At 41.4% G+C, this 27,309-nt stretch overlaps 1 protein-coding gene and 1 long non-coding RNA gene across 3 annotated transcripts in view; one reads left to right on the top strand and one right to left on the bottom strand.

Moving 5' to 3' along the window:
* The window catches only part of LOC138109335 (uncharacterized), a 36,154-nt gene extending 29,037 nt beyond the window's left edge, over positions 1–7,117 (top strand). The window contains exons 3-4 of the long non-coding RNA XR_011150418.1: positions 5,861–5,914; positions 6,982–7,117. This is a non-coding gene — a long non-coding RNA (uncharacterized lncRNA). The remainder of the gene's footprint in view (positions 1–5,860; positions 5,915–6,981) is intronic.
* Positions 1–27,309, bottom strand: part of SYNPO2 (synaptopodin 2) — a 78,625-nt gene that overhangs the window by 15,209 nt on the left and 36,107 nt on the right. For both annotated transcript variants that reach the window (XM_069012548.1, XM_069012549.1), the window contains exons 2-4: positions 11,251–11,402; positions 6,223–7,013; positions 904–3,089 (exon numbers count right to left, since the gene is read on the bottom strand). In XM_069012548.1, coding sequence (XP_068868649.1) covers positions 904–3,089; positions 6,223–7,013; positions 11,251–11,402 — 3,129 coding nt within the window. The remainder of the gene's footprint in view (positions 1–903; positions 3,090–6,222; positions 7,014–11,250; positions 11,403–27,309) is intronic.

Genomic DNA, 27,309 nt, shown 5'->3' with positions numbered 1-27,309 from the left:
CTCACCTCTCTGACTGCTCAATAGTTTTGATTTACAGGCTTCTCTCATACTTGCTGGGTTCAAGGCAAACTCTGGTTAAAACTATGCCTGCACGTGGGATGTGAAATTTCCCCAAAATGGGAAATTTTTAACAATTTTTCCAGCTGTCTTTTCACCTCTTTTTAGTCTTCATAACACTCCAGCATCTCTTATAGCACGTTCTCTGTGAAATCACAGAGGCAATTCATGATTTTGGATCACAGCTGATCCACATAGCTTACAAGCTAAGCCCCTGGCTGATCAATCAGATTCCTGTGGAAGGACCTTTGAGCCAGGACAGATTCTGAGTGAATTCCATGGGGCTCTGTGCAAGCCAAAGGTCTATCCAGTTGTGTTCTGCTAGTGATCAGTCAAACACTGTGTCTATTTTTTGCTATGTTAATAATACGTATTATTATTAGTTAATAAAGCACTTCTTTTAAAAAAAACAACCACCAAAGTCCTCAAATCCCTAGGTAATTAGAACACAGCTGGGGAGAGGGACAGGAAGAAAGCTGTTCTCTATTAATTTGACATACCAGGAATATTGCTTACTGTTTCTGTTATTGTAGTCCTAAAGCAAAAACCTAGTGTCCTGCTCACTTCACGCAATGGTACCTCTCCATTTCAGGATGTCACGTCTATAAAGCACCTGATAAAATGCATAAACGTGCTAAAATTTTTATCTCTTTTGTTTCCTTTAAAAAGTTCAAATATTTTGGACCCAGATTTGAGGTGATACATCTGACATTCTTAAGTAAGCTAAGGAATAGCACTGGCACAGTCTGTGTGCCAGGTGACCACTGCAAACCCGTGACTGCAAGCAAAATGGACACTAAGTTTCAGCTACCAGGTTTACTCTTGAATAACCGATGGCTTCCACACCTGTGCAGTGACGCCAGCTTTCTTGGCTGAAAATTTTGGCCTCGGAGCAGTAAACAAAGAGGATGTGGTGGTTTCTGGCTTAGAAAACGCCGAGTAGCCTGTGGGTGAATATGATTCATTTCCTGGGAGAGAGGCATTTGACGGGAACAAAGGCTGGGAGCCGTAGGCTGGCACGGAGTACACCGAAGAAGGCCGGGCCCTTGTAGGAGATCCAGCACCAGGGGGAAGGTAGGTAGGTAAAGGCAGTGTTTGCTTTGAAGTGGACAGCTTCGATGTCTGCTTCATAGCAAGGCTTTCCTTAGGTGGTTGGAAAGTAAATAAAGATGGATCGAGTTGATAAGGTTGATGTTTCATAATATCCAAAGCATTGAGACCTTTCTTAGGTTTTCTTTTTGTGCTTTTGGTAGCAGCAGCAGCAGCCTTAGAGGAAGGCTTGGTAGCAGCAGGAGGGTAAGATGGGCAGTGGATGGGATTATAAGCAACGGGTGGAGGTGCTCGGACATTAGATGAGTATTTCCAAGAAGCTGGTAAAGATGGAGTTGGAGATGAGGCTCGTGCCATGTTTGCCTGCACAGTCTCTGAATCTACCACATACTTCTCCATTCGGGAATGCCTCCTGGCAAACAGCTGTGCTCCTTTCCCACTCATAGCTGGTGGCATCTCGAAGGGAGGCTTTGTTTCTCCAGCACTTGGGGTGACTGGTGTTGACTTGGGAGCAAGGTTTGGACTCGCCAGGTTGGCCTGAGGCCCTTTGAAAGGACCAGCAAGGTTAAGAGTGCTTGGGGGATGGATAGGAGAATGAGGATGCTGTGGAGATTTGGGTGGTGCAGGATATGCTGCCTGAGGTGAGACTGGTGCTGGGAAAGAAGGAGGCTTGTTGGATGCTGCAGCTGACGGTGACCAGACTGGTGAGACTGGAGCACCAGCAGAAGGAGACACCTTGAGTGAAGGCTTTGGAGCAACAGGAGGAGGGGCCTTTTGTTTAGATGCTTGAGTCTGCATGAAATTGCAAGCTTCTGCTCCCAAACTGAGGTAGTCTTCTTCAGGTCCTGACTCAAAACCAGCTCCGGTACCTTTTTTGCCCTCTGCATTGTGTACAAGGGACAACAGGGCAGGATTAGGACTTACTTTGGGTGCGTCTTTGAAATTGAACATAGGTTTGGAAGTGCTTCTTCTCTTTGCCTCTTGCAGTATCCCGGTTCTTTTGGCTGGCACAGCAATCCTTTCATCCCTGGATGCGATGTGTTCTGTGGGCTCGGTGGCTGCCCACGGGGCCGGGGCAGCCTTGCTGGCCACAGGAGCTGAGACAGGTCTGTAGAAAGCCTCAGCTGGTGGGCTGACAGAGCAGTAAGGAGGTGGTGCTGCTGCATCTGAAAGGGGACTGGTGACATTTCTTACAGGTGAAAATGGTGCAGCTGCTCGGTTTTGAACCCCGGAAGGGAAGGGCTTTGCTGTTTTATTCAAAGATGCTGCTTTTTGAGCTCCAGAGGACTGAAAAGAGAGGTTTGTGCCAGGTGCTAAGCCAAAGCCATTTTGTTGTACCACTTTGTGATTCTGGCTCACATCTGTGTAGCTTTTGCTCACACAGGTCTGCTGTCTTGACATTTCCTCCTCTTTTGATTGATAGACAGAAGAGCTCACTTTCTGGAAGTTCTCCGTCACGGTGGTTTCCCTGTGCTCCTCTGTCTGCACTGTGTTTGCCTTCATCTCCTCTTGCTCCGCTGATATCTGATCCATCCTCTGCCGCCTCTTGGCAAACATGAGGGCCCCTTTCCCTGTGCTGTCTGCAAGTGTCTGCATCTCCTCTCCACTTTTTGTCTTCTTTTCCACCTCGAGCAGACCACTGTCCCAGTCAAATGTCACGATCTTCCCGTCCTTGTCAATGTCAGAGAAAAAATCTTCATCTATTTCCGACTCACTCGTTGCAAGCAAACTCACCTCGAAAGTGTTTTCCTTGTCCCCCTCTTCACCTTCACCCTCTTCCCCCTCGTCCTCGTAACGTTCTAACTCCCCAGTCCCGTAGCTGACTAAAGTGTATTTCCTCGCCCTTTGGCGGCGCTTCTTGAACATCAACACCCCCTTGGAATTGGGGTTGGGAGCTGCTGTCAGCAGCAGTGCAATACTCTTACATTTAGATTTGGCTTCTTTGACCTGCTTCTCCGACAGGCTCTCGCTTCGTCGGAGCCCTGTGGAAAGAATCAAATTGCACATTAAATTCATGCGGCCCACAAAATTACAAGGAGACTAACAAATGAATTTTTCTGTACTGAAATTTATCCACTCCCTCCTTTTCCCATATTAAAGCATTTCTTTGCTTTTCTATGGAAAATTCACTATACTCCAGTTTTTCTCCCAGTATCAGCTATGTTGTAAATTCCATATCCAGCATTCCTTAGAGACGCACCCATGCAAGTTCAAAGGCTACATCACTTTCTTTAGGACTCTCTTAGTTCAACAAGAACATTATGTGTATCTTTATTTCCAGCATTCTTAATTTTTATTCCCAGCACCAACAGGCAGGTGATATTTTCGTATTTATCCAGTTTCTGATCTGGTATTTTCTAAGTATTTGACCACAGTTCCTAGGCTTAAAGCAGCCATTCCCAGCCAGCCAGGCCCATGACTGCTTGATATCTGAGACCTAATGAAACTGAGCATATTCTCTCTGACTCTGGTAGCAGCTTCTGCCATTCAGATGTTTATTTTACACCTATAAATTGCAAAGTTGCTAAAAGTCAGTATGCTACTATGTATTAGCTATTTAAAAGCAAGTATACATGCAGAAAGACATACACAGAAAATATTAACATTAGCTTTCAGCCCTTTGGAAGATGTGGGAGTTTGCCCATGGTACTCAGTGAAAGCAGGTTTCAGGCAAGCATTACTTGCCTGAAATCCAAAGTTTTATAAGATACAGCATATACAGAATATTTATTTTGGATTTGTGGCAAGAGTGAATACACATTTAAGAACAGAATCAAGGAGACTCAACTAACTTCTCAAGGGTACTCACTAGATTATCAATGGCAATATTTCTGAAACCATAAACTACTGGTTTTCATCAGGTCATGTGGAAGAGGAACCCATGCAGCTGCAAAGCTGATGGATGTGCTGGACATCAGTGTGACTGCTTCCTTGTAATGGGACATGGAGCATGTGCCTCATGGGGCAACACTACTCAGGTGGTGTCCCTGCTGCTTTCCCTTCCTCATATTCTGCCACTGAATCTCATGAATGACAGACTCAATAGCTCCTTCCTTCAAAAAACCTGGAATTTAAAGCTATTCCTGACTAAATCAATAGTCGCAAGGAAAAAGCATGCCTCTGGTAAAAGAAAATAGAACAGTAAATTATTTAGTATCTTTTTCTGGCATAAATAAAACAAACTTATTAAAGAAAGCCATGCCATGTGTTTTCTAGTCGTGATCCTTTTGGCCATGTCAGTAGATGGAGTCTGATACTTCTCCTATTAATGACAATTGGAGTTTTGCTGTTGTGCCAGATGACAGCACAACTGGACCAAAGGTTCTCACAAGAATCTATAAAAGAGAAAAGAGCATGGTACCCAAACCAGGAATTTGTCGTATTGTTGGAGAGCCAAACCACAAAATCCTTGGCTCAGTCCTGTTCCAATTCCTTACAACATTCACTGAAGGTATTTTCCAAAACTATGGGCTTTGGTGTTAGAGTGCTATATGTTCATCTAAATATAGTTTGAGTATTATTTACAAAAAAATAATCTGCTCAAGAGATCAAGCACTTATAATAAAAGTTCTTCTCTAGTTCAGATTTAAATGCTGCATTATAACTTCTATTTTTGCAGAAAGCATGCATAGTATTTGCTGCACACAGAGCATTCCCTATGCTTGGCAATTCATTTGTTCTAATGTGTAGATAGGATTTTATAATAATATTAAATAATAATAATAATAATAATAATAATAATAATAATAATAACAACAACAACAATGCAAATAAATTTACATAGTAAATCAGTGGTTCCTAAGGATAATGACCTGCCACTAGTTTAGAAGACATGAGATTGTCATAGTTGACATGGGAAAAGGACAGGACCTGTATTCTACTTGAAAGAAGAGTTTATCATGTGAAAAGTGGTTCATTCTTTGTACTTTTGCCTTTTAAGACAGGCACTGCAAGTAATTCTCTAGGAAATGCAGGCACAGTCCCACAGTTGGTTCTGACTTCGCAGCCAAAATGTGAAGCATGTGCACTTTTCTTTCATACTTCATTTAATATGCCCAAAATATGTGGGTTGCATACAGACACTTAGGCATAAGTAACTGCCTAATCCACTTGCCAATGAGACACAAATGGTTATCATGCTAAAAATACACTTCCAGAGGAATTAGCAGTGGGTTAGCAGAGGAGTTCCAGCGCTGCATATGAAATAGTTTGTCGCTACAGTATCTCACTGCACACATTCAAGCACCTTTGGCATACTGCTACTAAATCCCCAGACAGGATTCTTCACATTGTTGGGAAGGAGCAAGCAACCAATAGAAAGGTCCCAGATGAATAAAATAACAAAGAAATAAATAGATTAATTAATTAATAATGGATATATACACCCAGTTAATCAATATTGGCTCCAGTGGCAAGTTTGCTTCCATGTAAACTTCTTGGACACATTTTGAAGCTGACCTCTGGGTCTGGGAGTCAGGAGAAATAACATGTTCACTTTACAGTCTAGAGAAGGCTGACAAAACCAAAAGGATCATGTAACAGTTATACACATGCTGGTGTCTGTCAAAATCTCTTCTGCAGGCAACATCAAGCTTTGCTGCTAGACTTTTTTATTAACTTTTCAAAGCAGTGGAATGGTTTTGGTTTTAGATGATGCAAATGACAACGCAAAGCTTTTGCTATAAAAGGAGAAATCCACAGGATTCACTTAGACATATGCAAGCAACTTGCTTTTTTTGTTAATATTTTACAGATTGCCACTGTATATGCATTAGAAGACCAGCAGAGTTCAGCCCTTTCTGGAGATGTAAGTATTTTTAGTTGGACCAAGTCATGAGTTAATTTCAAGTGTTAGTCTACTAAGCAAAGTTATTCAGCACAGTTAAGGCATGGGTACACTCTTGGCTCATCACCAGGAGCATTGTATTACCCTGAAAAAATATATAGAGCAAGAACAGAAACATCATTTAAAAGGAAAAGAGAGAGGGAAAGTTAGGAAACTGCAGAAAAAATCTCTAACCTTTTTTTTCTAATGCATTCTAAACCCTGAAATTATATCTAAAGCTACAAAAGATGCCCTCAGGCAGTGCAAATGATTAGACGGGATATACTCACTTGCGTGCCTTGCCCTGTGCTTTAGAGGTCTGTGATCCTTTTCCGAGTGCTTGCTGTCTTCTCCCTGCTCTGTGGCTTCTGGTGAGATTGCAAAGGAGAGGAGGGAAGGAGGTGCTTCTGACTGCCCTCCTTCTACTTGAGAATCAACACACCCCCTTTCAGACTGAGACCTGGGTGTTTCCTTCTCCCTGTCTGAGCAGTCTAGGATCACCTCCACCCTGGGGATAGATGGAACTGCACCTTGGATCCTCTTGACCTCTTTGCTTCTAGAAAACTGGACTACTTTGTTTGACCACTGGATGTTGCCCTCCTTCACACTGAGGGGAACTGCGACGAGGGGGCTGCTCCCGTCCTGTGGTGCACCGGGTCCTTTGCCTGGAGGGGGGCACTTTTCTGCCCCCAACAGAGTCACAGCAGGAGCACTGGTGGCCTTGTGCACGTCATTTGAGAGGGACAACTGCAGCTCAACCATAGCACCTGGCCTTTCTTCTGCCGTCCCTCTGAAAGCAGCCTCATCTGTCACAAGCACCTTGGGGGTTCCTATCACTTTAGGAGGAATTCTGTGGCTTTGTGTGGTCTCTTGCTTTGTTTCAGAAAAGTGTGTGTTGCTTTCTGCTGCTCCGTGGTGAGTCCCACTGTAAATCTCTGTGATGCACAAATCTCCATGGGGTATCTCTTGCACTGTGTTCATTTGCAGTGTGGTGTTCTCCCTATAGTCCTCAGTTTTTATGCTCTTGTGCTTCCCATTTTCTCTTTCAGCACTCAAGGTGTCATTTATTCCGCTGGAGGATCTGCACATACATAAACAATTCAAGAAATTAAGCTGCTGTAAGCACAGCCATTGTAAATAGACAGTTACAAAGGCAATTTCTGCATAGCATTTCCCCACCCTAATTAATTGTGGTACCTTCTAGCAGATCCATTTAAATAAAAGAGTTTTTCCACAATGCAGAGGTCTTAAATAGAAGCATATTTGTATCTTTCAAAATTCTTCAACTTAGCAGTTCAGTAAGAGGGAAATTACACAACACTGGTAGAACCATGACCCCACTACTAACCTGAAATGTGGAACTGTATCATTCTTAACATCAGTGTGCTTTCACAGACACATTTCTGTCATAGGGTTTCCAGAGAAATGCTGCTGAGACTTTTGAGACAATACTTCTTCATATTTCACGTGTCCGTGAGAAAATTAACTTTGCATGACACCAGAGGAGTGGTTAATTTTTGGCTCTGTAGCCACTACTGCAACTGTTTTAGGCACCATCCTTACATGTGGTTCCTGTCCCAAATCACTCACTCTCTAAGGAATAGAGAAGTACTGGATAAGGATCAGAGGAAGGGAAATAAATACTTGAAATACACATTCAAAGAATTCCTGTGAGGATCATCATCCTTATATATCATGGATTCATTAAAATATTCTGGGCCTATTCCAGTGATCCAGCATAAAAGGGCAGTGAACCTATACAATATTTCCTACTTATTTAAAAATATATTATTTCTAACTGGAAAATGTTATTTTTATTTGTGAAACCTACACTATATTTCAGTGTAGCTCATTTTTCTAAAGTATTAAGTCTTCTGGCTCAGTTAGGCTGTTTTACTGGTGTTAAGGACACCTGGTATACTTTTTAGCTCCTGCTTTCAGTACTCTGGACCATACTGCCTCCTATTAATTTGAGGAGAAACCTTCTCTGTACAGCAAGGCTGCAGCATGTTATAAAGAGTTTCTATTTGCTAGAAGGTAGCAAAGCACTTTTTCAAATGAGGGAAGTGGTAGATGTTCCCAGTAAAGTATTAATATCAAGTACTATGGAGATCTTTGAAATCAACAGCAGCCCTGGCTATTCTAAAACCTTGGAACCCCCTAGAAATAAAGGTTGGAAGAAGCAGCAGAAGGAACAAATCTGTCAGTGCGCTGAAGAAACTTCAATATCACTTGCTTTTTAGGCAGGCAGCTTATTGCCTGTGGCAGTCTGGGTCTGCCTCAAATAACACGAAATGTGTAACATCCATTTCATCACATATGGGACTTTGTGAAGGTCAGACAGATTTTAATTTAGGGAGCTCCTTGTGAATGCTGCTGGATCCCATCCTATTGGATGATCAATTGTACTGCTCTCAAGCACAGATAGATTACAGAAATCTGTAAACATTTCCTTGTAAGATATGGACTGGGGGCTGGGCCAGCTAAATGTTAGCCTTTATTGGTAGCTGAGTGATTGTCTGTGTGGAAGAGAAAGATTTCCGCCTTAAAAGGCCCTTGCTACGTATGGATATACTTCTACTCTATATAGACATAAATGTGTATCCTCTGTCAAAAGGCAGAATACTGGGTATGATTTCTTTTTTGTCATTTCATATTCTGTTTTGTGAAATTTTTGGTTTTGTTTCAGGCCTTTCCAGCTCCCTGCAGGAACAACAGCCCTGGTGTAATTCCAGGAAGGAAGCAGAACTCATGGAGTCAGCGTGGCAGGGTTTGTCGCAGGCTCATGTTTTACTCCCTACGTGGTGCATTTCATGCTGGCGTGCACTGAGCACTCCCTCCTTCCCCCTAGAAAGGTTCTCTCCAGACTCAGCAGTTGCCCAGGAGCTGCTAACACTGATGTGAGGAGGGCAGGCTGGTGTTTCAGTGTCTGTCCCCTGTCTCTATGTTTCCCAGATCCATCTGCTCAGCATTTGCGGGAAGGTCAGTGAGATGTTCCCCCACATGGCATCTGGGAGTGCCTGCCCTGCAGGGTGTTGCTTTCCTCTCATCCTGTAAACTGAGCATTTTCTGGGCACTGCTGCTGGTCAATAACTTGCTGTGGCTTACAGGGCATTGGGAAAACTTTGGTAGACATCAAAGACCAAGTAGCATTTTAAAAACTACTTTAAAAGCCCAATTTTCCTCCCAGTAAGATTTGTAAGAGCAGAATTAGGTCAACAATTAGTGCCTGTGAAAATCTCATCCTTCATGCAAAAAGTTCAGGAACAGCCAGGAGCTTCCCAATGGAAATTATTCTTCCCTGCTAACAAAAGATACTTAGGTGAAAAGATCACCAGTGGAATATCACTTTAATTATTCTTTCCTCATGATTTCCAGCATTTTCTTGAGGTGTCTGCTAAGAAGTGGCTACTCAGGAGAGGAAGGATTTGCTTCTCATTGCTCTCAAAGGATGCTAAGACACTTCCTGAAAAATCCTTCTGAGGGTAGTGTTGAGAGGGATAGTACCCACAAACGAGGTGGGAGGGCAAGAGAAGTGTTTCAGTCTATTCTCCCATACCTGGGATGATACTGACAGCAAGGTCTGGGATTTGGGAGAGATGAGCTGATGAGAAGAAATTTAAAAATTCTTACAGTGAGTTTCTTTAGAACATTTTAGTCACTTTCAGAGTGCCGAGCAACTGCAATTTTCTTAGAATTTCTGAGTGGTTTCATTCCATGAAACACTGAATTATGTGGTCTAAACACTCTGTTTTGGGTCTGATTTTCAGGACATGCCTGGAATGTTCACCATATATTCAAGCGGGGGCAATGGAGAGTCCCTTTCAGCTGCAGCATCCTGTGGCCTTCAGACAACTGAAATATCAGTTATGGAACAGCAGCAGGCAGGAGTCAAAGTATGTGGAGCTATTTCTATGGCTGAAGAGAAGACAGCTGGTCAGCCACAAATATCATTCTTGCAAGTGCAGTTCCAATAGTCACATTATGAATTAAAAAGAGAAGAATGCAGCTATAACATGAGGAACACTCAGCTGGTCCCTTGTTGAACCAGGAGCAAGAGCTGTGCACTCTGGGGGAGGTAAGCTCTAATCCTCAGTTACCACCATGCCCCTGATCCTGTCACATTAATCTATTACTGAGCCCCAAACAGCATGAACAGACAGGCCATGCAAAATGTCTGTTAAAATAAGCACTCCTTGAGAGCATCTTGTTTTGAAGGTAGATTGTTACTTTGAACTGCTAGGCACTTGAGGAAAGCTCCTTTGTGCAGGTTGCAGGAACCATGAGGAATTTCACATGCTGTGTAGACATCCCTGGTAACCAGAAACAAGTGCCTGTTTTCATCCTTTTCAGGGACACTGCTCTGTTAGCTGTCATGATGAATCCTGATCCTTTCCTGGTCCTGCCTGTGAGAGGGAGCTGCAGTAGCTCTGGGGGAAGCCGTAAGTCCTTACAAGGAGTGTGGGAGTTTCAAGACTTTTCTTCCTCTTCTTACCCCCACCGAAGCCAATTCAGAGTTCATCCTGTCTGAATTCACTGTCTGGGGAGAATGTGCTTTACTGTAGGTGGCTCTGAACTCAGGTTGCGTTTATTACACTGATGGCAATTACAGAGCAGGCACTGGAATAGACTGATGTTCAGTGAGCTGGCCTGCTTGCAAGTTTGTATGAAGCTTCTCTGCTCTAAGAAACTCAAAGCATTTTCAAAGAAAACTGAAATTCCCTCTCACTATTTTACAAAGGCAGAAACTGAAACCCAGAGAGCTGTGACTTCCCCCACCTCATCTAGTGAGGTGATAACAGCTACAGAAATAGAATTCGTGACTTCCAGACCCTCTCCTCCTCCTGACTACTAACACATTTTGCCACCCAAGAAGACCATTTGCCATGTCATCATCGAGGCATATCTGTGTAACACAGTTTCTCCATGTATAAAGCCTTTGTTTTTTGTAAGCCTCACTTCCATATCTACGGGGAATAACAACACTTCGCTGCTTCAAAGGGGTGGAGAGAATAACTGAACTCAAGGCTCTGAAATATGCATATATGGTAGTGAACACCTTGCAAGTATTAATACTTACATTTGGAGACTGTACTATTAATTCTGTGCCTGACCGCTGCTGTTCAAAATACATACATTAATTCCTTCAGCTCAAATTCTCTGTCTTCCCTCCCTTTTCCATCCTAGCAGCGTTACAGGCACTAACAACAGGACTATCAGAACCTCTCAGTATAAGGCTGCAAAAGGAGCGTGTTCAAAGCCAGCATTTTCCAGGTGATTCACTGAATTGCACCAAAGCATCCTGAGCATTCCTGTACCTCTTGACAAGCATCTGCAGGACGTCAGTCAGGCTTTCCATCAGAACGATGACCTCAGCATAGGTTAGGTCTCCACAAGGCTTGCCATTGATAGACACCACCTCATCCCCCTCGCACAGTCCAGCCTTGGCCGCTTTGCTTTTGCTGCGAACCTACAATGAGTCAAAAACAAATTCCAAATTACACAATTAATGTTCGTCTGAGAACAGCAGTAACCATGTCCTCAACATGCTTTTGTCTGTACAAAAGGATCAGTAATATTGATCATGAACAAATTGGTGGTAACACAAATTAATAACCTGTCTCAGTTGAGGTTAATATTGTTCTGGCCAGTAAAATACAAAACCTTCTGCTTTAATGAACTTGTGAGCTAGATGTCAAACAGGCTGTATTGATTCTTTTAAAACTGGGAGACACAGAAGTTTAGTACAGACAACAATCAATTGATCACAGTTGAGCAGAAATGCAAAAAACCCTCATTAGTTTCTCTGAAAATGAAGACTACTAAAAGCTGAAATCTGCACTGAGATTATAAAAGAAGAGTGTGTAAATTCAGGCCTCTCTGGGCAGAGTATCAATATCTACATTTCCTTAGATGCCCAACTGGAGCTTTAGTCCCCAAACTATAAACATCTGCATCCCTGGAGATCCTAAATCCATGTTTAGTCATGTGAGTAAGTGCCTTGATTTATTAAAGTTAAGGCACGCCTGTTATGGTCTAACCCTCCCTGTTAAGTTCTCATTCAAGAATCCTCTGCAGGTCAGAGGATTTTTTGCTGTTTCTCTCCTTTTTCCACTGGCAGTGTGTTGTAACTTCTCACAGTCTTTGTATAACAAAACCTAGACAGCTCTAACACCACTCAAGGTATGCCGTACAGTTGACTGCTATTTTTAAAGTACGTATTTGGCAAAGAGTGTGTTATATTAACCAGCATTCTTGCAGGAATCTATTTTAGAATGACACATACACATAAAAGGCCTGGCCTTGGATTCTTTAATCTCAATCTGCTACCTGTTGGTGTGGGTACTTTGGCCTTATACCATATCCAGTTGTTGATTCAATGTGTTATCCTTGTTAATTCTCATAGTGTTTTCTTGAAAATTTTTTAAGAAGTAGCATAGTTCTACCACACTCACAGTGGCAGAGCCAGTCCCTACCAACTGTAGGGAAGCTACTTCTGATATACTCCAGATCTGAGGGTAGAACTGCCCCACAGACTCATGGAACTGACCCAAACTTTCTATTAAGCCACTGGGCTGGTACCTAAGATGCATTTCAGAAAGGAAGTTCCTTGGAGTCAGGATGATGGGGGGCACAAAGAGTAAGACTGCACGTTTTTCTGTGGCAGGGCCACCATATCTATCTCTGCTGTTTCAATTTACACATTCCCATATGTCATATTATGGCTCTTGGAGCAGTGAAGGAACAGCAGCCTGGTGCATACAGAAGCCAGTTTCTACCTTGCAGAGTTAACATTTACAAATATGGAGTGGTATGCTGCTCTGTTTATCTCCCCTTAGACAAGAGCATAAACATCCTTGTGCCTTGGGAAGAAATGACACTTTAAACAGTGTTTAGAGGTTTTGCTTCATAAATGAGCTAGGATTTGGGTTGAGGTTTAGTTACTGTCTTTTTTTAAATAGGAGGGTATGCTATTAAAATTTTACAAGACATCCTAGGCCTGAATGTAAATATTTAATGTAGATGCCATGAAGAATTTTGAGTGACCCTTTTTCAGAAAATCTATAAACATCCATTATAGAAACGTGTGAACTCTGAAATAGTATAATGTGATACCTAGATTGTGAGAACACTTGTTTCTCTTTCTTTATTTAGTGTTTCAGAAGCATTAAGAAGAAAAAACAGACAAGGAGATTGATTTTCCTTTCAAACTTCTTAAAAGATCATTTCAGTCCATTTTTCTCCCTTGTGAATTATTGAGAGATCACAATTCTGAAATTTGGAACTTCGTGCAAAAATCAGCCTTCCAAATTTGAACAATGTCTGTATAAAATCACCTCAGTATTGGTTTTTTGGGGTTTTTTTTTGGTTTTGTTTTTTTGGTTTGGGTTTGGTTTGGTTTGTTTTTTTGGTGTTTTTTTTTTGGTTTTCTTTTTTGGTGTTTCTGTTGGGGTAATAAAAAGGAAGACAGAGCACTCAGAAGAAGAAAATCAGCAAGGCAGATTCAGGGATAAATTATGGCAGGTTGCTGCTAGGGTAGAATATCCCATCATCATTTGTGTTATTTCAGCCTCAGCATAACAGCAGCTTACTCAACAATACGTAGACTGCTTTGCCAGGCAAGCTGTAATTGTTTTTGGCTTTATTTATTTGTTTTCATTGGAAACCCACAAAAAAGAATAAATAATTTACTCATGTAAACTGAAACTTTTCAGATTTCTGGGAAAAATAATAAAAATAAATAAATACTAAATAGAAAGACCCACCCAGAACAACAACAACAAAATTCCAAGAAGATTTGTGGAAAGAAAGATCTTCCTGGTAAGATGTGTTCAGTGGACAGTTTTCTCTCAAAGGCAGTTTTGGCAGTAAGTCTTTGAGGAGCCCACTGGGAAACAAAAGCTGCCTCTTAGCAGAAATACAACTTGGTCACACAGAGGACAGTAAGAAACCTTTATCCAGTTCTCGAGAACTTAAAGCAAAGCATATTTGGCTGTAAAGCAGGAGAGATTCTTACAAAACCAGTGATTGCTCTTGCCTCATAGCGCAGCCCTGGCTTTCTCAGGTACTTGTTTCTCCTATGCACTTGAAGTTTTTCTTAAGAAGAAGAAGTGGGTTTTCCCTTAAAATTTTTGAGTAGGATCTCACTACAAGAATAATATGTTTGTAAAGATTTTCTTAGTTTTTTAATGCCTGCAATACCAGTATAACATAGGAAAACTGAGCTGGTGCTGTTGGTGCTGAACCTGTCAAGATACCAGCTGCTACTGGGCACCTCGAAGAGCTCTACCCCATTTTCAGCTGGTGCTGCCTCTATTGCTTTCCTGCTCCCCCTCAGTCAGGACTCTTTATTATTCAATGTACCTGAAGTATGTAATTTCTTTTTATTTCCAGACCTCTCCTGTATCCAGAATTTCCCATTATCAGGAGTGCCCTTTGCTGATTAAAATGTCAAGTCCTGAGCAATTCCTCATATCCACAGAAATATTAAACTTAGGAGAAACTTGCTATGTGAAGGACTTAGCCTGGATGTTTGCTGTTATCTGAGCACCACAGAAGATCCAGGACCCCTGGCACCAGTTCAGAGGCAGCAGGGTCTGGGGGCTGTCCAGAGGCTGTTCAGGAGGGTCTGTGAACACTTCAGGTGGAAACTGTGAGTGAGCAAGGTCTGGCCTGGTGAGAGATCACTTCCCAGAGACACAGGTATGTGGGTAAAGTGTGGGATAGGAGCTTTGGTGGTGCCTGTGGGATGCTGCTGGGGCTGGAGTAGCCATGGATGCCTACAGCACATGACAGTTTCAGTCAGTTTCTTAACCAGTAAAAAAGGAATAAATTGATGGATGCACAGTGGCTGTGCTCATGTTAATGTGGGCAAAAGGGGTATTTTTTAGAGAAAGTGAATGGGAGTGCCCAGCCCTCATTCTGTGTATGGTGTAGTGCTTTTAATTTAAACTAGATCAAGTCTCCTTCTCCTATTCAACTGGAGACTCCTTCCCAAGTAACTAGATCTCCTTTGATTTAATCTGAAAGTGCTCCAGTTTGTACAACCCAAACCTGTTCCATGCTATGAAGCAACATATGGTAAATCAGGAATAACAGAGACATTTGCTTCAAAAAATGTTATCCCTATAAAGCTGAAAAGCTGGAGTAGATGCACCTGTTACTTGTTGTGGATGCACAGACAACAACTGGGGCTCAGCTGACCAGCTGATGATTTTGGGTGTATATCTGAGCCCTATAATAAACAGATCAGAGTTGAGGTATGTTGAACCTGGTAACAAGGTCAGTGAGTTGTAGTTTAAAGTGAGGCAAATGGACTTGAGGACACTCTGCAGTTCAGTTCTCTAATTGCACAACAAAAAATTATTAGGATGTTTCATCATCTTGGTTTTACCAGTGATTTTTGGGAAGGATGATGTGTATCTTAATCTTATCCTGGACTTTGGTTTATTCTGGAGCTTGGAGTACACAACTTTATCTGGGATGTGTGTCTAAGTGCTGGGCATCAGATATAGCCTGACTGAGCAACCAATCTCAGAAAATGAGCAATATGAGCATAAGCACAGTCCATTTAGTCTAAAATTTTATCTAATAAAGTAAGATTTATGTAGGTTTAAAATACACATAATTTGCACAGTAAAATTCTGAATTTAAAGCAAGCTTTCCAAACCGTGAGTTATTTTCAAAATTGTTTACTGATCCTTTTTTCAGTTTGACAGCAGCTTTTAAACAGCAGAACAGGAAATATTGCCACTGGAATGGCAATTTAGTAGTGGAAATATTCTTCCCTGCCATTTCAGTCCCCTTGCTCATACAGGCAGAGTAGTTTCTTTCATTGTGGGGTCACCTCTGGAAGAGCCTATTCAGTTGAATATCCTGTCTGACTCCTGAAGGCTCATCTGAGCTGTTGTTGGCCCTCAAGGCTCAAAGCTGATTCCTGTGAACCTTATTTACCTGTGTGTCCTCAGTGTTAGGTTTGGGTCTTTGGTGGCTGGCCTTGTGTTTTGCTGTGATGAAATATGTTGCCCAAAATAGCAAAGCAATTGGGCAAGGGACTTCTGTAGATCAGTTGTCCATCCTTATTATTGTTTACTACTTTAGTTATGTCAGCTACAAACTTTACCAGCAGTGACTTTGTGTTTTCTTTTAAAATGGTGATTAAACATCAGTACCAAAGGGTGAAGGGTGCCTAACAACAACATGTCCTTTGACTACTTTGAATGATTCCCCAGATTAATGTTACCTTCTCAGACCCAACAACTAGCCAGATTTTAAAGCAGTAATTTTTACTACAGTAGCAAACTGTGCCCTTTGATGTCTTTTGATTATCAGTACTGCAGAAATGTGTTTAAGAAATTTCTATTAAGTAGCTTTTTAAAAATAATCGTTAACCTAAATATTGGGATTAGTACCCTTACTCTATAGAACTCTAACAATTAACTAATAGAGTGACTTTGTTTAAATGTGCCTTGTGTTGAGGTTTTTTTAGTTGTTCTATTTCCAGAGATATGAAATGGTAAAGAAGCAGAGAAAACAGGTGTCACTATGCAGGAAAGTGGGAGTGGGGAGACTCTGCTTCTTCTTTTGATGTTCATACTAATATTAAAGCAGCATTTGGTACACTGCTTTCATACGTAATTTTTTTCCCCTAAAAGAAACAACTTACACTTCTAACATTTGACACCCTGAATACAGTTCTGATTTTTCTAAATCTATTTTTCTTTAATATGGTCAGTTACCTTAATTTTGACAGAAAGTATAATTATGTTAAAAATCCAAGTTGAATGGGTTATGTGTCAGAAATAACAATGAAGTCAACTGACTTCAATATGACCTAGTCCTGGCCATAAAGGAGGTGGCAATTCAAAGTGAAAAGACAGGAGATGTGATGAAGTGATCCAAAATCTATGTAATTAAAGAAAGTTGTATTCTGCTTACTGACAAAGTGGCAAATCGTACTACATGTGAAAGTGCACAAAGTGTAGTGGAACTCCGCTTTGCCACTTAACTTAAGTAGAAATCAGTATTACCACAGTTAAAGGCCTGCCTGTTGATTGCTGCAATAAATTTATCTGGCTAGCATGTTTTTCTCAAATATATTTGAGGCCAGCATAAATAAATTAATATATTAATGTACTTAGTTTAATTTTATCAGACATTAGCTCATACTTTCCAGAAGTTATTTTTTCTCATTAATTGATTAGCTAAGTGTTAGTCATGAAGTTCAGGGTCAGGGATCAATGACCAGGGTTTCCTGTAGACAGTATTTTTAAAAAAAAAAACCAAAACCCACCAAAAAAAGCACTTAATCTCTTCTATTATAAACCCTACAGCAAAGTCAGGGGCTGGTAAAAGTATTTAAATATATTTAAAAGTTATCTATCACTCTAATAAAATGAACAATGTACAGTGCTTTGCTATGAGCAGAAAGCAGAAGCACTAAGGGACAATTTTAGTGTATTAGTTGTTTGACTTGTATGAAGTTAGGGAATTAAAAATGAAGCTACAACTCGCATTAATTCAGCCACAGTTTATAAGTAAGGCTCTAGGGCCTTGTTTTGCAATGGTTATGCATGCAGGATTCCTTTAGAAAGAAAAGTAGCCTTCAGTAAGTGAGCTTTTTGGGGTTTAGATATGAGGGACTGTACAGTAAGCTAAGCCTACCTCCTGATGTGCTTGGGTTTTTTTAGGGATCTCTGTAGATCCTTTAAATAGCTCAGAGACTCCAGGCTAGTAAACACTGCTATTGCTAAATCAGAGGGGGTGATGAAGGGACAAGTTCCCATCCCCTTGTTTTCTCCGTGGTTTCTGGGTGGGTTTTAAGTCAGGTTTACAATGAGAACATCCAAACTTATTTCTACCTTAACGTTTTCTTCCCCATCCCCAAGCATCGCCATCACAAGTTATAGTGTGGGCTGTATAAATAATGAGTTTTAAGGAAAAAAGTGCCCATACACGAGGAAAACTGGAAGACCTGTGTGTTCTTAATTTTCTCTTTTAATATGTATATAATGGGAAAGTAGTTGTCAGTAGACAGATAGCAATAAGCAGACAGGAAAGAGTCATCACATCTTCAGGAAGGGAATTTGAGCCACTTGTAGTTTTAACTAATGGTAGCATAGTTGAGGAAGCCCTCGAGAGGTTTTAATAGGAATAATAGGAAATATTCTTGCCTAGAACTCCTGTCTGGGCTTTGCATCCACATCAATTCATTGCAAATATCAGGTTCTGGTCTAAGCTGAAGCATTTTTGGCAGGACAGGGCTCAAGCTTAAGGATTGCATTTTGAGCAAATGGGTGAAATGCTACTGAGATAAGAGTGTCATTGACTGGAGTTGTAGTGGGATGACCTACCTGGGTGTATGCATTTTGTATACAGACTCCACCATGGCTGCATGCATTTTACTCTTACAGAGGGCCTCTTTAGAGCCAGCATACCAAATTTTAGTCTGCTTTCATTAGCCATGCCTATACTTGAGCATGAGTCTGCTGCATAATGTGGCTCGAGCTATTTGCATCTGTGCTGCCTGGAGGTGACTTTGTGTCAAGATGATTCTAGTTCTCATCCTCTCTGGACTGAATTTCTCTACCAGATAAGCTACTTCCTTTCAGAATCAGTCAGGGTAAAAGCTGCAATGTAAAACCTCCAGACAGGGCAAATTCACTGGGATTGTGACATCCAAGCCCTCCCCAGCTCCTCTGAATGTATGGGAATGCAATGAGGAGCCTTGCCCCAGAGCTAAAGCTCAAGTGCTGACTTTAGCTAATATAAATATAGATAATATGAATAGAGATAGTATGAATATAATTCTATATGAGTAAAATTCTATATTTTACCTTGAAGTCTCTCTGTCCACTCCTTTGGAGATTGTGTGTAGTTACAATTTTTTACACAGTAAGACTAGTGAGACAATGCGAAATGCCTGCTAATTAACTGGGTTAAACAAAGATACTTCTAAGTTATCTCCCAAATGGTTTTCCTGAAAGGAAGCTTTGAATAATGAAGTATCTTTGGCTTGTAAGGTAAGCACAGAATATTTCCTCTCAGCAAATTCTTCCCTGTACCAGGATAAGGATATTGGAAATTGGGCAGTTCAGTACTCTTCTCCTTCTGGTCTTAAGGGAAAGCTCCTAGAGACATCCATTTTCATGTCTGTCTGTAAAGGTAATTGTATTTCTAAATGGGTTATGAGACAAAATAACATTAGAGACATCAAAGGAGAAAATAGTTAATGTGTCCACACATAGTTTTGTTACTAAATGTTCAAAAAGTCTTTCCAGAAGGGGAGGTAGGATATCACACTTTGAATGCATGGGGGTGCTACCATTGATTATCACTAAGATCATCACTGGAAAAATTGAACACTGTATTAGCTTATGGCAAATAGGAGATCTAGGATGCCAAGACACACAAAACAAAGGTACTTTTTAACTTTAAAATCCATTGATCCCATGGCAAAGGTTCTGGCTTTACTTAGCAACTCACAGCTAAAGCAGACCTTTAATCATGGTTTGCTCATGTAAAAGTTGATGGGACATTCTTGTAGAGGGGAGATGGTACCAGGTAGTTATTAGTCTAGTTTTTGATTAACTCTGTCTGCAGTTCTTCTGCTGCACTGTACATGTGAAATCACATTTCTTGATTCTGGATCAGTTTGGTGACTCTTGTCTCCTCCTTCCCACAACATCTGAAGTACTTACATAAAAGATCAGTTCTCTTCAGTGTCTATTTGACAAATGCATTTTGGTACATCTTCTTGCACATTCTGTCGTGGGAGGGTTACAGAACCTGTTTAGCCATTTATATATTGACAGAGCATTTGTGCCATTTGGACCCAGAGAGCAGACTGATCTCAGTGAAAAGAAAAGCCTGCTCAAATTCCCAAAAGCCTTGCCTAATGTACTGGTGTATCATCTTACTGGTGGTTGCCTTTTTCTGGCAGAAATCCAAAGTTAGCAGCTGAAGAAGGGATGAGGTAATGACCTCTGAAATATTGATCTGGTATGCTGGCGACGCAGCAGATTTCCCAACAGTGAGCTTGGGTGCACAGCACTTGAAGTCTGCTGTTCATTTTGTACAACATATGCAGTGCATAGCCTTTCTTGGGGTGTACTATTGCATACTTGTAGGTGATGTGTCAAAACTAAAATGTGGTGCTGATTTGCATTTTTACAGTGAATTTTTGCCATTGGGGATCATGTGGCAAGGAGAGGAATGATGCCATTGCTTTTCAGTAGGGTAGATGTACATTGTCTGCTCTATTTCTATTCCCCTTTTCTTCTTGCCTTGCTTGAGCAATGACTGGTTGTGTGCTTCCTGCCTTATTTTTAAGTCCTAACCAATACTGATCTCTCCATGAATGCTGTAGCTACATTTTCATTTCTTCCATCTCACTGTTCCCCATGCAGAGAGATAATTGAATTGTCAAGGCTTCTTTGGGATTGAGAAAATAGTGCACTTTTACTGAGTGCTTTAGTATAAAGGTAGAATCAAAAGTCTTTAAGTGCAGTATACTTTATGTCCTGGAGATGAGAATTTCTGTAATGATAAGGTTAAGGGAGAATAAACAGAGATTTAAAATGTCTTTATTATCTGCTACTGAACACTTGAAGGCAACATGTGAAGTGCTACAATAGACAGTTCTTGTGGTAAGTGTATCCACTGCCTAATCTGGGGCTGAGCTCTTGTCACTGATAGAGGAACAGCAATATGCTTGCAGTATTTGTATGGTGTTTCCAGTAGAAAAAGGGTCACATTTCTTACACCAAAATTGCGGTCAAAGCAAGGTAAATGAAAAATAAAAAGCAAAACCTGCCACCTGAAAGCACCTACCTTCTGGGGGTGCTAAGAGAATGATGGTATATAATATATGCACGCTGTTACAAAGAGAACATTTCTAGCCTAGACTTGTTGCTGCTGGGAGAAAGCAGCAAAGGTATGTGAGAAGTAACTAAACTCTTCAGTTTATTAAAAAAGAAAAAAAAAAAAAAAGGAATTAGTTTGCTGGAGGTCTTTGTACTTTCCCCAGTTTAGTCCAAAGCATGTTTGTGTAATTTGATGCTTTGGCTTGTGACCGGCCTTTTAGATTAGGCAACCTTTGGGGGGTACACAAGGGGCATGAGGGTTTTTTGGGGTGGTAGGAGTAGGGGAGATGACTCGCTTCTTAGTGACACACAGGCTATAAATCCATCCTACTGGCAGGCAAATGAGCCACTCAGTTTACTAGTGTGCATTTTGTCAAATCCACTCATTCCTAGCTTCATATCCTGTATCAATTACTGTGTTCTGTGTGGCTCCCCTGTCTCATTTTCACTCCATTGGTCACCTGCCCAAATTCTCTTCATGCAGGGGGGACAGGGAACAGGCAGAGAAGGAAAGACAGGAGGGTTCTCATTACAAATCTGGATTTGAGACAACACATTTAATCCTTAAAGCAAAACTACTCCAGTGACAGTTAAAATGTTCAGTCTCCCCAGTCCATTCCCCAAAATGGTATTGTTTATTACAATCCCTTAACATTATGTCATGAGCTTGCAAATACATGAGCATGGCATATGATCATCCTTCTGAAACGAATAGCAAAGGCAGCAAGAAGGAACAAATGCCATCTTACAGGTTTCTGTTTCAGTGAGGGCTGTAGCTATCACTGTCAATGATGTCAAGGTTATCCTGAAATGTGTGCCCAGTGATGTATTTCTTGCTACTTGCCTCACTGCTGAGGCAGCAATTTAGTCAACACCAGCAGGATCATGCAGAGGTAACTGGAAGCTTTGCTTCACTCCCAGTGGAGAAAGCAGTGGCACTGTGTTTATTGTGGGAGCTTTCTGTGTGTACAAAGCTCAGCACAACTGGGCCAGATCTCAGATTATGGGGTAGGGGGGCTCTGGTGGCTGTATTAGCACAAATGAGAGAGATTGTTCAAAGAAACAAAATAACATGAGCATCTGGTAAAGGTAGCATCTAGATAATATACATTAAACAGTTATTGTGTTACACACAAGCAAAGTGCTCAATGCCAAATAATCTTCACAAGAAAGCACACTGTTCCAAGTCATTGGAGAAGCATGAATCAAACAGTGGCACAAACTCAGCTGAGAGCTCTATACAGGGACTGTCTTCCAGCTCCCATTGCTTGTAGTCATCTTTAGCTGGGCTTTTCAACTAAATAAAATTTAGGATTAGTCTAAAGAAACTGGTCCTCTGTGAAAGCTTCTAGTTCTGTTTACCAGGGTTTCACATGAAACCTCCGCCATGTTGCTGTCTCTTGAGCTGTATCTATTCCTTTTGCTTCTCAAAGTAAGTCAGCTAGATTCAAGCTTCCCTACTTCCCAGGAAAGTTCTTACTGACAAATTTCAAAACTGCCTGTTCCACTGAAATTTCACTCTTCCTTGACATTTCTCTAATTGCTCGATTCTTCATATCTTCGACAGGTAGTGGGTAAATTTATATTGACTAGTAGCTTTAACCATGAAATAGAGTTTCAGCCAAGTCTCCCAATTTAAACAAACAGTCAAAGAAAGCTTGCAGAATCAATTATCGGTCTTTTAATTTCCTTAGCATCCCTCGTGCTTAGGGTGTAGTTGAAATGTGTTTTGAAACAACCTTTTAAAACTGAGGCAGTCTCAGGCCAACCCAGCTTGATGTTTAGGAGGAAAAGCTCTGCCAAAGCGGGTGAATGTTTTGTGAGCGCCAACACGTAGGTTCATGTAAAGGCCTTCCAGTGTTGCCTGGCTGCTGTCCTGGACAGCTCCTGTTTTGTGACTCATCAGGAAATTTGGATGTTCATCAGCTTCACGTCTCCCTGGTGGCCGGGAAAGGAGCAATGATGGCTCGGAGGGTGGATGTACACCAAGGATATCAAAGCCTGCCAGGGGAGGTCAGTGATCTACTTCTCCTCCCAGAAGAGGAGACGTGCTGGCAGCCCTCATGATGGGGAAAATGGTGGCTGGATACTCCTGAGAGATGTTTCCAAAACCTCCAGGGAGCTAGGAGACAGAAGTATTCACTCTGTAGGCTTTCTCACCCACCTGGGCAACAACAATGGACAAGTTTTTTAACCTGTGCTTTTAACCAAAAAATTAAAGCCCATAATCTGACATGAAGATTTCCTTATTTGAGTCTCAGTTTTTAAAGAATATATCTGGAATTTGCCTAATTTTAATTTTATCAATTTTATCAAGCTTTAAACTGGTCATAGATGGATTGATGCAAAGGGTCACAAGAATTCATCCTTCTTTTCCAGTGGCTTAATCTGAAGTGGCTTTAACCAAAGAGAACTATAAATAGGAATAAGTATCTCTGCTGAAAAGATCACTTTGTCACCCCCTTAATCCTTTCTTGTGAAGGCAACCCTTGAACACATGTAACAATTTGTGCAGGTTTCATGAAATTGACATAGAGATTAGTAATCATGGTCTGCCTTTCAGCTCTTAAATAAAATCCTGTGTAAGCCATGTATCAGAATTCCAGTGTGGCACCAACCAGAATAAAAACTAAGTATTTACAAGTAGAGCATGAGACCTGCCCTGGAACTGAAAGCTGAATGAAGAATTAATCTCTCCCAAGGTAGGCTAGAATCATCATTCTACCATCTCCTCATTCAGATATTAAGATCAGTATTTACTTATATTTCATAATTTGGAAATACCAGCACTTTCAAATTCATGTTAAATATGCTGCCAGAGGTTTTTATTACCGTGCTGGAAGAAGAACTATTTTGGCATGGCAAATGGATAGTAGTAGTCAGAACACTGAGGAAATGCTGGTTTATTCTGACAGTAACTGTGGAAGCTGAGCCAGACTTCTGGCTCCCACGTCAATTGTCCAATTGTGGCTGTTGCCCTTGCACATTTGTGTCTGAAGCCAGTCTGACACAGAGGTGCTGAGCTCTGTTTAATGCTCCTGGACTTAGTGCTCCCAGGAATTAGAACTCCTATTCTTGCAGTCTCCAATTCAGGCATGCTGGCAGACTTGGCTTGTTCTGTCCCTGACTTTAATAAGAGCAAGTTGTCAACATCTTCAAAAGCTGGATGGAGAGGATTTGTGTTCCCCCTGCCCTCCCCTTTCTATGTATTCCCAAGAGGAATGTCTGCCTGAGAACTGGAGAAACTACTGCCCTGATGTGTGAGATTTCTGTTTGTTTGTTTTCGTCTGTCCTGTTGTCCTCAGTGCAAGTGTTGGGCTTAACTCAGGATATCTTGCCCCGTCAGGCAGTCTGGGAAAAGCTGGCAGTTGTGTCTGGGGGTGGGGGAGGAGGGAAAGAAAGAGTGTTATTTTTGCAGAGCTGTAAATCCAGCACCTTTTGCCAGTGCTGCATCTTTTTTTATTGCTTGTTTCTGAGAAGGTATTGTAGCACCAGCTACAAATAAAATCTTGTTTGCTCATAGTTCATGACAGGATAGGTCGTGCATTCTGGACATTTGTGGGACACTCGTAAAGGAAATACAGAGCACACTTTCCAAAAGCTTCAGCTTGAAATGCAACAGTTTCCTTGCTGCTTGGAGCTTCAATGTCAAAGAGATTTCTATTTTTAGAGAGAGATTCTACTCAAAGAACTATATAAGGCTGTGCTGAGGAGACCATTACCTTTTTATTATAGATAAGAGTATTTGTTACTCAGCTGGGAAGAAAAATTCTGTATAAAAGTGGAAAACACAAAGATACTCTCACTTGGTTGTCTTTTGTGGGGGAGAAGGAACTGAGATGAAAAGTGAAGACTGAATATTTGCTTTTCAATATTCTAATTTCTCTCAACTTTTTGAAACACATGCTTTAGCCATTCAAATGTCAGACAAGGCTCTTGATCTGAAGTGATGATGCAAGAGGGAAGAGATAGTTCCAAGCAGTGTTTGGTGCCAAAAGAAAACTTGCTATGCCAGCATGTGACAACACTAGGAAAATGCCACAAATAACCATCATTTCCTTCATGGGGAAACTAAGTAAGGCTTGATGTTACAGATTCAGCCTTTAAAGGCACAGATTTATTAATTATCCTGAGTATACAGTGCACCTAAATTGAATGGGTACTGCAGCAAAGCCATCAGAGACAGTGGTCAAGTGGCTCAGAATAGTAGTCACAGTTAATGGCAATAGAAATGGAAAATAGAAGAGTATCTGAAGTTCTGGCTTTGCTAGGGCACCTTCTTCTGAAGCCTGTTTTTTTCTCACATAGAATCATCCAAGAAACACCTAACTTCATTAGCCTTATCTCTGGATTTGTATTAATAGACAGGAAAAAGGTCTGTACAGAATTGGATGAACCTGTGTTCTCAGTTAACGTTCTCAATGTCATTTCTGCCGCAGTTTAGAGAGAAACTGTTGGGCTTCTGGTCTGGTTGGACTTTCAGAGGCAGCCCAGGTGACACTGGTTTTAGCAGCTGTCGCCAGTGTTAGCACAGCAGCTAGGGCCAATATGGTTTTGCTCGAGTAAGGACTAGATGAGGTAACAAAACTAAATTAAGGACACTGGTTCCACTTCTGCTGTAGTCCAACACAGCTCCTGCAAGGAATTCTGAACTGGGGACGGGACTGAAATTATGCTGGTCTTAACTTGCCCGGGGTTTCTGCTTCTGTTTTTATATTGTCTGGCTAGCTGTGACATAAACTCTTTGGCTTCAGGTGAGTAAAACTGGGAACAGAAACACTGAATGAGGGGTGAAAAACCCGCATCAGCTAGAAGTAATGCGTGCATTCCAGTAACAGAAGGAAAGACAATGGTCTTGGGTTGTGCAGGAGGTAAGACAGGGCAGACTGATTGGTAGCAAAGCTGAAGCATAGGCAGCAGTGGCTGAACAGCTTGAATGAGGGGAATTCCTTCATCCACTCAGTGCACTCAGCTGGGAATAGGGGGAGAAATAACACTCTCTACTTTGACATTTGTTATTCAAAAGAAACAAAGTTACTGGCATTTAGATGTGCATTTAGCAATACACGATGGTACTGATCCTGGTTTATTATTAACAGCGTGAGAAGCAGTTCAAGTATGTTGGGGCACACGGGTACCTTTGCAGAGTTATTGGTGAAATCAGCTTTAATTACTAACAGTACTGTGAGTATAGGGCAGTCGGCTGGCACTGAGGGCATTTGTTGTGCTCGAGTTTAGGGGCTACACCTGAGGGAATGAACTGAGGGATGGGGCGGGGGGGGGGAGCGGGCCCCTCTTCCCGCGCTTTTTCGTGGTGTTGCACTGCCCCCTGGCGGCGAGTGCTGAGGGCCAACCCGCGGTCCGAGAATTGCAGGAATTGCCAGGGGTTATTCCTGAAAAACCTGAGGAAACGTGCCCGTAACTCTGCAATACCGTTCTGCTAAAGGCCTTTTGTATTGTCATATTCATTCCTGAAGCGGCTCCACACAAAGCAGCCCCTCACCTGTCGCAGGAGTCGGAAGTGCCCCTCTGCCCTCTGAGGTGTCTCTGCCCTTCCCCTGAGGAAGACCCCAAGAAATCTCCCCATGGCCGTCCCCTCTTCCTTCCCAAATGTCTCCGCTTTGCCGGCGAACCCTGCTGCAAAGGCGCGTTCCTCACTCGATCCCCTTGACAGCTGTCTCCAGGCAGGAATCCCGGGCTGTCTTTCCACAGTTCCTGGACAGTTTCCTTCTGGGATTAAACAAATCCCCACACTGTTTCCCGAACAAGCAACTGGCTGACGGTTTAGTAGGTAATTCTGACTTTTGCTTGCTGTGCATTCAGATGGCAGTGAACTTTTTCCTTCTTGCTTTTATTAGTAAACGCAGCAATTTTCTGAGATTGACATTTTCTGAGATTTCTTAAAATGTTACACAACTGCTCAGTCATTTGTCTTACTAAATGTATTCTCAAGTAACTTCTTCAGTGTGATTTCCACTGAAATTTTCATGCTCCACTTGTAAGATACTGTTCTGCACTTGAATTTGTTTTTATTGTTAGCTACTGTCCATAGGGAGATCAGAACTGATAATTGCTAAATAACTAAAAACTTCCATTTGATCAACACTACCTTTTTAATAATGACGTAAATGTATTACATAGTGTTTCCATTTGTAAAATGTAAATACAAACACATTAATATACAAATGTCTATTCCAAGGCAATAATAAAGGACTATAAGCTCCAAGGTTCTTTTTCAGATATGAGAAAAAGAAGTATTAACTGAGACAAGATCTCTTTTTTGTTTGATTACAGCAAGGTATATAATCCTGCATCACTTGAGCTTTTCCCACTACATTGGCTGGGTACATTGAAGAAAAAAGTTGAAAGACCTGAAAACCAGGGAGACACAACATCACACCTGAAATTTTAATCATCATCGATTGATAGTCTAAAATGGTTAGTACAAGGATATATATTTTATCATTTAAATTGGTTTATATTTATATTTCATTTGCAAACTCTTTTTTTATA

The sequence above is a fragment of the Aphelocoma coerulescens genome, chromosome 4, assembly GCF_041296385.1.
Source record: "Aphelocoma coerulescens isolate FSJ_1873_10779 chromosome 4, UR_Acoe_1.0, whole genome shotgun sequence".
Classification (NCBI taxonomy): Eukaryota; Metazoa; Chordata; class Aves; order Passeriformes; family Corvidae; genus Aphelocoma; species Aphelocoma coerulescens.
The sequence above is the reverse complement of the archived record's forward strand: the minus strand, read 5'-3'. Positions and strand labels throughout refer to the sequence as shown.